The 14,459-nt window shown below is 38.0% G+C and overlaps 2 protein-coding genes across 5 annotated transcripts in view; both read left to right on the forward strand.

Annotated features, from left to right (window-relative positions):
* Positions 1-14,459, forward strand: part of LOC149548037 (uncharacterized) — a 284,910-nt gene that overhangs the window by 76,996 nt on the left and 193,455 nt on the right. The gene's annotated exons all lie outside the window — the stretch shown is intronic.
* On the forward strand, positions 13,184-14,308 carry LOC149548038 (uncharacterized). The gene is made up of 2 exons (XM_089792062.1): positions 13,184-13,423; positions 13,520-14,308. Exons 1-2 carry the CDS (start codon positions 13,273-13,275, stop codon positions 14,131-14,133), a joined length of 765 nt encoding a protein of 254 aa, XP_089648188.1. The 5' UTR covers positions 13,184-13,272; the 3' UTR covers positions 14,134-14,308.

Here is a 14,459-nt window from a genome sequence, read left to right on the forward strand (position 1 = left end):
AGGAAAATCATTGCGTTTTTATAAAGAGGCATAATTTTTCAGAGACTCTCAACACATAGCAAAGGTAAATTGGACCCCACTCACAGGTATGATATATAGTACATTGCTAATGTCTATATTATATGAAATATTATAAATGAAACATAAGTTGTGTTAAATAGATGATTGAATATTTAAGAATAGGGAGGTTATATGAATATTCATTATCATGTTTTATATGTATATACATGTGAGAATGTATAAAATATTGTTATATAAACAATGTCTATTTAAGAAATGATTGATATTTTTGTTTGAGATCAATATATAAGAATGTTACTTGGACATTAAAGATTAGAAAAATTATATTGTTTCGAGGCAAGAATCAATATTACACTATTTTGATGAATATCTAATTAATTTTAATATCCTTTAGTATTAGAATTGTCTCTCTTATTTTTGTATTCCATTATGTCCTCTAAGAGCTATCTGCATTGATCTTCTCCGAGAATGTCATTGCAAGAAAAGGGAGACTGATTTCAGACTCGGAGGGAGTTTGACACTTCTTCAAAGGTAAAGAAGCTCATAAGATCAATATTTAGAGGGATTGTGCAACATTTGTCTGAAGGAGCAAATAAAGGATATGATTCAGTCAACTTTTAGTGATCTTGGTCATATCTCGGTCATATTGATTTAGAGGGAGTAAACCATGTTGAGATGGATTTTGTAGTGATCAATAAATTGTAGCAGTCAAGAGGAATGTTATTCATGAATATACCTCTTGACTATGTGATTTTAATGGGCCTACCCCCTGTCTACCCCCTGGCTCCTTCCTACTTCTCTCCCCAACCATAATGTCCTCTGGTTCGAAAAACCTGCACCTGCTTCCTGTTCTCTCACAAACTGCTGCTTCCTTCTGTTTTTGAACCCCAAAAAATGTTTTACATATGGTGAAAAAAATGGTAGAAGGCAAATTGATCCAAAAAGTGTGCCACACGTACTTGATATGATGGAAAAATAATAACTTTGCATGATTCTCATTACTCCTTGTCCGATGTGCAATCTTACAAATCTTTCCATAATTATAATTGGATTGCCTTCGTACTTCCCTGGATACGTTACAATAATACTAATTCTTTCACAGCCCCCGGAAAGCTTTCGCCATTATGCCACGTCATCGCCGTTTTTTTTATTACCGCTTCATTTGCAAACTAGTCCGCAGCTGAGTTGGCCTCCCTCTACACATGGCTTATATGGACATTTTTAAATTTGCCCAGGTAAGTTTTGGTCTCCACCACATTCGCAATAGTCCAAGATGGCAATGATTGGCCAGTTAAACAATTAATAATATTTAAAGAATCCCCCTCTAACCAAAGGTTGTCGATCCTAGAAGCCAGGGCCAGTTTAACAATGTGACATGTTGCATTGGCCTCAGCAAAATGGTTTGACTGAGTCCCAAGAGGATAGGAAAAAGTCACAACGCCGTCCCCATGATTGTTTCTGATGATTCCTCCACAGCCTGTAGGACCAAGATTCCCTCTGGTTGCCCCATCGAAGTTTGCTTTATGCCAGCCCTTAGGGTGAAGAAGCCACCTAGCCTCCTGTCTTTCCTATCCTTGTCCTTTTTCTTTTCTATGCTGTTTCCTCCTATATTTCCTCCCTTTTTTTGGTTGCAAAATTCTTCTTCATTAATCCTTCTAATTTTTTGCAATAATAAAAGTAGGGAATTCCCTGTGTCTGAAGATACGATTATTTCGCTCTTCCATATTCCCCAACAAAAATGCGGAAGAGACCAGGAGCATAACATCTGAGTCTTCATTCCGATGTGCACACTATTCCATTCTCCAAAGAACTCTTGGATGTTAGCCGGGATGCACCAACTGATCCCATAGTCCCAGGTCAAAAGATTCCAGACCTCGGAAGAGAAGGGACAGTGAATAAAGAGGTGGTTAAACGTTTCTGAATCTTGCTTACAAAGGCTACACCTATTAGGGATAATCTGACCTCTCTTTGCCAAGTTATCCAAGGTAAGCACTTTGTCTTGGAGAAGTAGCCAAAAAAATATGTTGATTTTTGGAGTAAGACCAAGAATCCAGGCGTTAGCCCAGATGGGTTTCTCCAATCTGTCCCACATCGAGAAGTAACCTAAAGCAACAGAGTATTGCCCATTTGAGTTATCTCCCCAAATGACTTCATCCCTCTTCTTATTAAGGATCATTGCATTCAGGGTAATCATCAAAGGTTTAAGGTCCTGGGAGACTAAGGACAGGTCTTGCCATCCTTGACCAGCTCTGTAGTAGCTAACTTTCAGACCAAATCTTCTTATACATATTTCTGCCCATCTCCCATAATTGGGATGGTCAATAAGAGGTCCTTGGCATAGCCAATTATCCTGCCAGAAAAAAATGTTTTCACCATTGCCTACTTTCCATTTTGCCTTAGACTTGGCCAAAAATTTTGCCTTTAAAATCCCATTCCATATGTAAGATCCTTGAGGTATCTCAGCCTCACTAAGCAAAAAACTGAGGGATTGCCTTCTCAGATATTTCTCCACTATTATGTCTCTCCATTCTCTCGAGTTTTGAAAAATGCGCCATATCTGCTTGGCCAATAGGGCATTATTGAGATGTCTGATTTTTCTAATGCCAAGACCACCATAGCATTTAGGGAGACAGACATGATCCCTAGCAACAAGATGATATCTCTTATTATCTTCAACACCTGTCCATAAGAAGTCTCTCTGAATCTTCTCCATTCTGTCAGCATGCTTGACCGGGATCCCAAAGAGGCTGAGGGCATAAGTAGGAAGATTTTGAAGAGTAGATTTCACCAAAGTACATTTGCCTGCTTGACTGAGGGTGGCTTCTTTCCAAGCAGCTAACTTCTTGTTGAATCTGTTAATGATACTATTCCAAAAGGATTCCAGAGGTTTGGACCCTAGTGGCATTCCAAGATAGTTTGCTAGAAGAGATCCAACACCACATCCCAGAATATGAGCAATTTTCCTCTGTCTCTCCAAATGTGTGTTGATAAAGTAGACCGAGCTTTTCTCCCAGTTAACAGCTTGGCCTGAACCACTCGTGTAGGAATTGAGCAAGCCTTTAAGCACTCTAGCCTCTTGAATTGAGGCATCTCCACCCAGGATTGTATCATCCACAAATTGCTGATGGGTGAAAGAGGTTTGCTCGGAAGAATGCTTGAGGCCATCCAGGCTCCCTTCCTGTCTTTTCCTTAGAATTAACCTCCCCAAGCACTCCGCCAATATATGAAGAGAACAAGGGATAAAGGGTCGCCCTATCTCAATCCTCTTGAGGGAAAAAAGAAATTCGAGGGGGAGCCGTTGACCAAAATAGACAAAGAGAGGGTTGAGACAAGCTGAAGGATAAGTTTACAAACTTGGGCATCAAAGCCAAAAGCCTGAAGGACAGCCAACAAGAAATTCTAGTCCACCCTGTCATAAGCTTTAGACAAGTCCAATTTTAAGCAAAAATCCTTCTCTCTTCCCAGCTTCCAAAGAGTGAATCACCTTGTGGACCGTAATAGTAGAGTCAAGAATCTGTCTCCCTAGGACAAAACTAGTTTTTTGCGGGGAGATGATCAGATGAAGGACGCTAAGAAGCCTAGTAGTCAAAACTTTTGAGATGATTTTATAGAAAGAGTTGCAAAGGCTATGGGTGTGAACTTATCCATCGAGTCGGCCCCTTGGATTTTCGAAATAAGCACTAGAAAAGTAGCATTGAGTTCTTTCAAGGGGTTCCTAGCTCCAAAATATTCTTGCACTACCTTCACAACATCCCTTTTGACCACCTCCCAATATATTTGGAAAAGAAAGTTAGAAAACCATCCGGCCCAAGAGCTTTATCACTAGGAAGAGAAGAAAGGGCTTGATAAATTTCTTGTGGAGAAGGAATAGCCTTCAACATGGAATTATGGTGATCCTGCAACAAGGGAATAACGTTTAAGATATCCTCTTGATTTGTCAAGGAGAGAGACTGATCCTTAGAAAGAAGAGAGGAGAAGAAATTCACAGCTTCATACGCTATCTCATTGTCCTTAGTAAACAAGGTCTCCCCCTTTTGATGCTTGAAATCCTGTTATGAGCCTGATGCTTTAGGGTGGATAAATGGAAAAACTAGGTATTTGGTCCCCCTCTTTGAGCCAATTAACTCTAGATCTTTGCTTCCAAAAGTGTTCCTCCCTGCTAATGATATTATGTAGATCAGTTAGGATAGACCTTTCTTCAAACCTAAATAGGTCATTATATCCCTCCAACCGAGTTTCTTCCTGGACAGTGCGGAGCTGGTCTAACCTCTCATCCTTCTCCTGGAATATATGCCCAAAGTCCGACTTATTCCAAACTTTAATGTTCCTTTTCATGTTCTTCAATTTTTGGGCAATCCTGAACATTGCAGTACCTTCCACCTCAATGTTCCACCAAGAAGAAATCTTGGCTTCCAGCTCCGGATGGGAAATCCACATCTTCTCAAAACGAAAAGGAAAATTTTGTTTGACCATTAGGGAACTAAAGGAAAGCGAAATGGGGGAGTGATTCGAGCCAACTCTAGGGAGAAGGGAAAGTCTGCAAGAGTGGGTTTGCAACCAATCAGGGGAGATTAGGGCTCTGTCGAGACGGACCTGGAGGCAGTCCCCACCCACTCTCTTGTTAGACCAAGTGAAACTACCCCCCGAAAGATCAACATCCATGAAAGCCAGATTGTTAATAAAATTTGAGAGGTCTAATTTACTTTCCTAATCCAGGGCCAGCCCTCCAGCTTTTTCATCATCAGTAAGGGGAGAGTTGAAATCCCCTATAATAACCCCTTTTTTTATGTTGCAATTTTGAATAACATCAATGATCTTAGCCCAAAAAATCCTTCTCTTTCTTTTTGGTATTGGAAGCGTACAGATTTAAAATAAACCAAGAATCACCACTATGAACATGGGAGACCTTACAAAGGAGGGCATTACCTTCATTATAAACAAAAGAAATCTAAAAAGCCTTGTTGTTGTAGATCATCAACACCCCCCCTGCAGCTCCCTCCGAATTTGTAGGCTCACTACTCATGTTTCTGCTAAAAGACAACTTACCAACCACATCTTTTTGCATTTTAGTTTCTTGGATCAGTACAAAATCGGGTCTTGGTCTTTGATCATATTCCTAACTATCTCTTGCTTGTGGGTGCCATTTAGGCCCCTAATGTTCCAAGATATGATCTTCATTTCTTTTTTCCAGAGTATTCCTTGATGGTTCTCTGGCTCCCATCTGCCAAGTTCTTTTTGGTCTCGTCCGGCAATGTTTGATTCAGGCTTCTCCTACTTGGAGTCTTGAACTTTACCCCAACATCAGCCTTCACTCTGCTTTTGGTTGTCGCTAGAGACAGAGGGGGATGGTCTCGATTTTGGTTCTTCTTCTTTTTAACCACACTCCAGTTACCTTTACTATCTTGAGAGCAACTATTAATCCATTCCTCCCATTTTGAAATCTGTTCTGGGGAAGAATTGTTGATAAGTTCTAAAAGCTTAATCCCCACATCTTTGGAGACAGACGGATTCGCTATGGGAACAATAGGTGGAGCCTGTTTATTACTGGCCAGACTAATCCTCTCATCGATGAATCCATCGCTTAGGTTGAGTTCTTCCATCCTTGGGGGGCCACCAACAGTTAGGATTCCCGAAATAGTATTCGGCGAAATCTCCATACGGGGGGCCTCCGACCTACTAACATCCTGCTCTTCCTCAGTCCGCAAGGAGTTTTCTATCCCAACTATGGCTTCAGCGGCTTGGCCCTCAACATCGATCATCTTAGATCCTATATCTCTATCCTTTCTCTAGTCTCCTTCCTAGCTGGAGTCATTCCTTTTTTCCTTATCAGAGACTATAGGTCCTTTATCGCCTTCAATGACTTGCTCTACTTCCTGTCGAAGTACTTTTTTCGTATCCACGATGTCATCCTGGTTCTCAGAAAGCTTCGAAGCTTTCTGTTTCTAGATTATTTTCTTCCCCTTGATAGTAGTACGAGTTGGCTTACTTTTTTTCTTTTCTTCCCTAGGGCATTGATTTGCCTTGTGCCCTGATTTTAAACAAAGGAAACATGCAAATGGCATGATCTCATAAATCAGTTTTTGAACATGCACTCCCAATTTGGAATGAAATGCCACAATTTCTGGCATATTAGTGCCTTCCCTTACCCCAATGCAGATACGGGCATAAGTGAGGTATCTTTTAGAGGCAGTGATCGGATCTATGGAGAGAAGCTCCCCAAAAGAGCTGGCTATCCCCACAAAGACATCCTCATTCCAGAACACTTTGATGCCTGGAAATTCAAAATCATAATGATTCTTGAAGAGAATGATGTAAAACAATTTGTTGATAGAGCATCCAAACAACCTCCAGTTAAACCTCATAAATCTATCTGGAGTAGAGGAAATAGAAAGGCCATTCAAATCATATTAGATGTAGTAAAAAATAATATCGTACTCATACTTACAAAACATCAAACTACATTTGATATGATGAAAGCATTATGAAATGCATATGAGGTCAACAATGCAACTAGGTTTTTCGCACTGAAAAGGCAACTAAATCACACATTCAGATAAAGAAAGGAGAATCAATGAATTCTTACTTCCTAAGGGTTGCCGGCATTAGAGATGAACTATCAAGTATAAGAACCATTATTAGTGACACATAATTAACACTAATGGCTATAGATGGGTTACCAGATTTGTGGGAGACTTTTGCACAAGGCTAGATATAATCTTCCTAACTTCAACAGACTTAAGAACGACTGTCTTTCAAAAGAATCCAGAAAACTAAGGAAAGGAGGGAAACTGAAAACAGAATATGAAGAACTTCATGTTCTTAATACAAACTCCTATAAGGGCAAGAAGAAGCATTTCAAGAAGAAAAAGGGAAATCAAAAGAATAGAAAACCCAAGAAAGATCTATCCAAAATAAAGTGTTACAAATGTGAAAAGTTTGGACACTACGGATCTAATTGTCCTGAGAATTCTAAACAACAAGCAAACTGTACAAATGTTACTAGGGAAGAAGATATCGATGACCCTGAGAATCGTGTATTGTACTCATCACTATCAAATGGAATTTCAAGTAAAGCATGGGTAATTGATAGTGGATATTATAGACATACAACAAGATACAAAGAAGCACTAGACTCTATTTTAGAAAAGGTCAGTGGCGAAGTTACCATTGGTGATAATTTAACACATCTCATCAAAGGAATTGGAAATTGTACCTTGAAACTAAAATTTGGAAATTCTCTTCTTCTCAAAGGTGTACTCTACGTACCAGGAATTAAAATAAATCTAATCTCAATTACAACACTTGAAGATGATGGGCATAATGTTGCATTTGTGGACGACAAAGTAATAACTTGGGCAAAGAACTCCTCCATCAAGAAAGCAAAGTTGATTGGTCCGAGAAAAGGATATTTGTATGAATTGAATTCAAAATCTAGTCGACCTATTCAAGCCTTAATTCATGAAGCTAAAGACATAAATGAAATTTGGCATAGAAGATTAGGGCATCTAAACTTCAAAACCTTATCAACTATGGAAAAGATGGTTACTGGGTTACCTAAATTAAATAAAGACCACTCAAGCATATGCAAAGGGTGCGTTCTAGATAAGAACACCGAAAGTCCATTTCATGATAGCACTAGAAAAACAAATAATGAGTTTGGAATTAATTCATTCAGATCTATGTGGACCTATGTCTGTTCCTTCTCTTAGAGGATTCTGGTATTATATTTTGTGCATAGATGACTTCTGTAGGAAAACATGGATTTACTTCTTAAAATGTAAAGATTCAGAAGAAATCCTAAAGAGATTTAAAGAATTCAAAACATTAATTGAGAACTTATCAAGACATGAAATTAAAATTCTTAGAACTGATAACAGACGAGAATATACCTCAGATTTGTTTAAAAGGTTTTGTAAAGAATCAAGAATTAAGAGGGAGTACACCGTTAATCCATAACCAAATGGGGTACCAAAAAGAAAGAATAGAACAATTATAGAAGTTGCTAGAGCTATGATATTTGATCAAAATCTAGAATATTATCTTTGGGCAGAAGCCTCTTGTACTGCCGTCTATATTCAAAACAGAAGCCGCATTCTTACCTTAGAGATAAAACTCCTAAAGAAGTATTTACTAAGGTCAAACCTAATATAAGTCATTTTAGGATTTTTGGATGTCCTGTATATATCCATGTTCCAAAAGAAAAGAGCACTAAACTAGAACCCTCTGGGAAGAAAGGTACTTTTGTAGGGTATAGTGAAACATCTAAGGCATATAAGATTATGATACCAGGACAAAAAAGTATTGAACTTAGTAGTGATGTAATTTTTGAAGAAAATATAGCATTCAAAAGAGTCTTAAGTTCTGAAAAACCTTCTCCTTTATCTAGCTCTGAAAGAAATAGTGAATCTGGGTCTTAGAGGGAGAACTTAGAAGCAAATTGAAGATGGAATGCAAAATTTAAATCTTGATGAAACTCAAAATTCAAAGAAAAGACCACTTTGGGCCATTAAAACAGTCGAGGCAGCTCAAGATTTTGTTGCACCTTCTGGAACAATCAGAGAAAGCAAAAGACCTAAAAGATTCTCTAGTTATACAACACACATGAGTGATTTATCCAAAAAAGAACTAACCAATCCTTCTGATGCTATTAAACATATAGCTTGGAAGGAAGCTATGACAGAAGAATATCAATCTATTATGAAGAATAATGTTTGGGAAATTGTTCCAAGACCTACAGGAAAATCTGTTGTTTCTTCCAAGTGGATATTTAAAATAAAGCATGTTGCTGACGGTAGCTTTAAAAAGTATAAAGCTAGATTTGTAGCTAGAGAATTTTCTCAGAATGAAGGGATTGATTATGAAGAAACCTTTGCTCCTATTGCCAGATATACCTTTGTAAGAGAAGTATTAGCAATTGCAGCATTGAAGGGATGGAAAGTACATCAGATGGATGTAAAAACAACATTCCTAAATGGAAAGATCACAGAAGAAGTATATTTGGAGCAACTGAAGGATTTGAAACTCATGATCCAAAGGTTTTTGTTTGTAGGCTCAAGAAAACTCTCTATGGGCTTAAGCAAGCTCTCTATGAGCCTGTTATGGAAGGATTGATAAGTATCTCACCGGCTTAGGATTCTCCAAAAATGAAGCTGATCCAAATTTATATTATAAAAGAGATAAAGATGATATGGTAATTTTGATATTGTATATTGATGACTTACTAATAATAGGTGATGATCATCATATAGATCAATGCAAGAAAGATCTAACTAGAGAATTCGAGATGAGAGACTTGGGACTCCTTCATTACTTACTAGGACCGGAAGTACGACATAATTCTGACAGTATCATACTTAATCAAGGGAAGTATACATCAGACATTTTGAACAGATTTGGAATGTGGACTTACAAGTCTATGTCTTCTCCAATGGAGACTAATCTACATAAATTTAAAGAATAAGCAGTAGAATCACCTTCCATAGATTCTACTCTCTACAGACAGATGATTGGGTCCCTTATGTACTTAGTAAATACAAGACCTGATATTTGCTATGCTGTTAATGCCTTAAGCTAATTTATGTGTGAGCCAAAGGAGATTCACCTAGTTGCAGTTATGCACAGTATTAGATACTTACAAGGCACTCTTAAGTTTTGACTCAAATATGAGAAAGTTTATCTAGATATTCATGGATTCACTGACTTAGATTGAGGTGGAAATGTTAAAGATAAAAAAAGTGCTTCAGGATGCTATTTCATTTTAGAATCAGCAATTATATCTTGGATATGCAGAAAGCAGTCTTTAGTAGCTTAGAGCTCCACAGAAGCCGAATACATTGCAACAACGATGGCCTCTCGAGAAGCAGTTTGGCTTAGGATACTTGTGGGATTATTATTCATTGTGATGATCAGAGTTCCATCAAGCTCTCAATGAATCCAATGTTTCATGACAGGTCCAAGCATATTGAAATTCCTTACCATTATGTAAGAGATATGGTAGACAGGAATTCTGTAAAATTAGAATACATTTGCACTACAGATCAGACAGCAGACATACTCACCAAACTTCTATCTAGAGTGAAGATAGACCACTTCAGGAGAAGACTTGGTATGGTTGAATTGTAATCTATTTGTATTATTTAAATTATTAATAAAATAATTTTATTTGTCAGGCTATTGGCTGTTATGGGCTCTACCATTTGTATTCATTATTAAAGATGTGACAATCTCTTAGATAATGTGCTAAACAATAGAGTTCTACTGTAAGATCTAGATGAGTTCAAGATCATATTATGATAAGTCACAATTTAGATAAAGGAAGAATTTTATTATTCTCTGGGTTTATCCTATATTCTAGTAGGTATTAAACTCAGAATCATGTTGTGATATAGAAATACTAATATCTATGAGTCACAACTTGGATAAATGAAGAAATTAAATTACTCTTCAGATTTATCTTGTACATTGTATTCTTTGCAATACTGTTATCACAAGCATAGATGGAAGACTCGCCGGTTACTCGGCGAGTTTTTAAAACTCGCCGAGTATTTTGGGACGGGGAGTAAATCGCCCAAAAACTCGTCTGCCAAAAAACTCGGCGTGAGTCCAAAAACTCGCCGATTACTCGGCGAGTTTTAGTCAAAAACTCGGCGAGTTATGTAAAAAAACTCACGGTTCAGGGAACCCGCGGCCAATGACGCCTAAATAGGTCAAAATGCATTGTTTCTTTCATTTGTGTGGAGCAAAGAAGGTTTTAGCTGATTGCAAGTGATTAAAGGCAGATTGGAGTGGATTTTGGAGGATTCTAACCGAATTTAGAAGAGAAATTTCTTTCCAGGTATGTTCATCTTATCATTGTTTGAAAACTTTTTATAGTTTTAAGCAAAGCTTTTATTGTTTTTGTTGTTGTTTGTAAATGATTTCAAATCATTTGAAAGTTGAAACCCTAGTTGTTCTAAACTTCTAGCTTCTAAGTTCTAACTCTAAGTTCTAACTTTTTTTATTCGTTTTTCTATAAATTTAATTATTTATGTGTAGGGCAGCGGACAAGCATTAAGAAAACATGACAAACTCGCAAGAAGAGTGGCCACAAACACCATGCCCATCTGGATATATAGGCACTCGGCCTAAAAATGCAAGAGATAAGGCATGGCGGTATGCCTATGAAGCTCCAAGTCCAAATGATATTGGGAAGGTGATATGCATTCCCTGTGAGAGAATTATTTCTGGAGGCATAAACCGCCTCAAATACCACCTTGCAGACATAAAGAAACATGACTCAAACCCTTGTCTCAAGGTAACTGATGAAGAAAAAAGATTCATCCATGCCCTACTTGCAGCTGCTGAAGAGAAAAAATTGAATAGGGAGAGGGCAAAATTATCTATGAGGGCAGCCATAGCTGAATCTGAAGGAGCTCTTTTTGATATGCAAGAGGAAGAAGAAGCACTTGAGAACATACCAGGATCTCTTCGTGGCCCACGGATCCGCAAACAAAATTTCTCTTTTACCGGTTCCACTTCTTCTACATCTCCTACTTCTTCATCATCACCATCCGGATCCCCATCAGGGATAGGTGGTTATTTTGTGCCCAGGAACACACCTGGAGCACAACCATCATTAGAGGGCACTGCATGGTTTAAGGAGGTGCATGAGCAAACTGATATTGCAGCAGCTGATTTTTGGTTTTTCAACAATATCTCAATGAATGCTGCTGATAGTCCCTATTGGGTCAATATGGTGAATCCAATGACAATATCAGGCAAAGGGTACAAGCCGCCTAATCGCAAGGATATGAGTGGAAGGTTAGTATTTTACTATTTAGTAATTGTAAATAATTGAGATTCACTTTAGTTCATTGTTATATTTTAAATCTTAATTGTTATAACTTATTTCCTAATATTTTACTAACACTTACACTTTATTTAATATTACACTTAAATTTTGTAGGTTGCTTGACAAAGCGGTTGGTAGGGCAAGATTGTTGATAGAAGACCGAAAGAAAGAGTGGAAGAAGTATGGCTGCACCATTTTATCTGATGGGTGGACAGATGGAAGAAGTAGAACCATTATTAACTTCTTGATTGCTTGCAAAGATGATGTGGTGTTTTGGAAATCTGTCGATGCCTCCAACAAAGTGAAAAATGCAGCCACATTGGCTTTAATGTTGGAGAATGTTGTCATGGAGGTGGGAATAGAGAATGTGGTGCAAATAATCACAGATAATGCAGCAGCATATGTGGCAGCAGGTAGATTTAATTTTTTATATTTGAATCAATATGAATCATGAATGTAATGCTATGGTATTATTCAATTTAGATTTGATGTAATTTGTAAATACTAAATATGGAAAGTTTGTTACTGATTATTGATTTTTTGCTAATCTTTTAGGTAGAATCCTCCAAGAGAGGCATCCCACACTTTTTTGGTCACCTTGTGCAGCAGAGGTCCTTGACCTTCTTTTGGAGGACATAGGAAAACTTGATTGGGTGAGTCCAGTTGTGGAAGATGCTAGGCAAGTCACGAAATATATCTATAATCACCCATGGGTTCTCAGTTTGATGAGAAAAGCCACTAAAGGCAAAGATTTGATGAGACCTGCTATGACAAGGTTTGCAACGGTCTTCTTGACGTTGCAAAGTATTCTTGACCACATATTGGCTTTGAAGCAAATGTTTGTGTGTGCTGATTGGGTTGCTTCACCTTACTCAAAGAAGCCCGAAGGAGAAGCTGTGGCACGAATACTCTTTGATGATAGCTTTTTTGCAAAGGCTAAGGAGATTGTGGAGGTAACTTCATTATATTTTTAGTTTATTCAAGTTTCATTTTCAATTCATAACTTACTATGTTATTAACTAATTTGTATTTTTCGAATTTCAAATGTAGATGTCTCTGCCCCTGGTTCTAGTCTTGCGCACATGTGATGGGCAGCAATCCCCAATTGGAGGTCTTTATGAGGCCATGGATAGGGCGAAAGAGGCTGTTAGAAGTTACTATCACGGGGACAGTCTCAGATTTGACCCCATTTGGGAAATAATTGATAGGAGGTGGAACAATATGCTCCACCAACCTATTCATGCAGCAGGCTACATCCTCAATCCCAAATTCAGGTACTATGATAATTGATTGTCCTTGAAGTTGGGATTTTAATAAGTCTTTATTTTACTTTACTTTTTAAGGTTGTGTAGTAAGACTTGATATCATTTTCTATTTGTTTTAGGGCTGATGATTCCTACTCAGATCCTAATGGAGAGGTCATGGAAGGTCTCTCTAAATGCATTGAGAGAATGATATCAAGTGAAGAGGAGAGAGACCTTATTGTGACCGAACAACAAATCTATGTGGAATCAAGGGGTCCTTTGTTCTCTTCTATGCTAGCAAAGAGAGCAAGATCTACTCAAGCACTAGGTAAAGCGTCAAACTTTAAAACTTTTGCTAATTGATAAGTTGTGCTTCTGATTTTGTTTTTTATTGCTTTATAACTTTTTAAATTTTGTTTTGCAGATGCTTGGTGGGCAAGTTGGGGTGGCAATACCCCCAATTTAAGGAAATTTGCTCTCAGAGTCCTATCCCAACCTTGTAGCTCATCCCATTGTGAGCGCAATTGGAGCTTATTTGAGTCCATCCATACAAAGAAAAGAAACAGAATGACTCAAAAACGGCTTAATGACCTTGTTTATGTGCACTTTAATCTTAAGTTGCGCATAAAAAAGTCACAGCTCTTAGAACTACCTGGTCCGCTTGATCTAGATGAGATAGATCCTTCTTTTGATTGGACAACACAGGAGCCAAGTCCATTTTTTACACAAGATGAGATCGCTGATTTGGAGAGGCAGGCCATGGAGGGGGAGGTTGACACTGATTTTCAGTTCACTATGGATGACATTGAGGATGAGGACGAGGATGATGATGATTCAGGCGAGGATCAGACATTACCATTAGGTGGAGATGCATCCTCTTATAGGACGCCGAGCCAGTCAGTAGGGACGTCGAGCGAGGGGGCACAGCCACAGAGTTCACAGTCATGCAGCTCACGCCCTATCCCAGTGCGGGGCACTTCTTCTAGGACTAGACCTCCTCGCTTTCCTGCTAGTGCAAGTGGAAAGAGGAAGATGTGATTGGCATTGTCACATTGTATTGATGTATTTAGACTTTTAGTATTTACTTCTAGTTTGGCAGATTGAAACTATTTAGTAATTTACTATTTTGCTTCCTACCATGAGCATTCTGCATGAGAATGCAATTTTGTACGCATTATGCATTTATATATATCTAAACTTTGTTTCTTTCTTTTGTATTGTCTTTAATTAACTTATTAGATGCATCTTCTCATTAAATTTTGCAAAATAAATGTATTTTTAATTAAATTTCAGCGGTTTTTTAGGTTCCCGAGTTTTTCCCGAGTTTTTTTTTTAAATCGCCAAGTTTTTCCCGATTAAACTTT

This window comes from Cupressus sempervirens, chromosome 7, assembly GCF_028749045.1.
Source record: "Cupressus sempervirens isolate cs-2001-9-10 chromosome 7, ASM2874904v1, whole genome shotgun sequence".
NCBI classification, from domain to species: domain Eukaryota; kingdom Viridiplantae; phylum Streptophyta; class Pinopsida; order Cupressales; family Cupressaceae; genus Cupressus; species Cupressus sempervirens.

Coding starts and splice junctions, on each gene's coding strand:
- LOC149548038 (XM_089792062.1), top strand. CDS start 13,273: ATGGAAGGTCTCTCTAAATGCATTGAGAGAATGATATCAAGTGAAGAG. Junction 13,424..13,519: donor AAGATCTACTCAAGCACTAG/GTAAAGCGTCAA, acceptor TTTGTTTTGCAG/ATGCTTGGTGGGCAAGTTGG.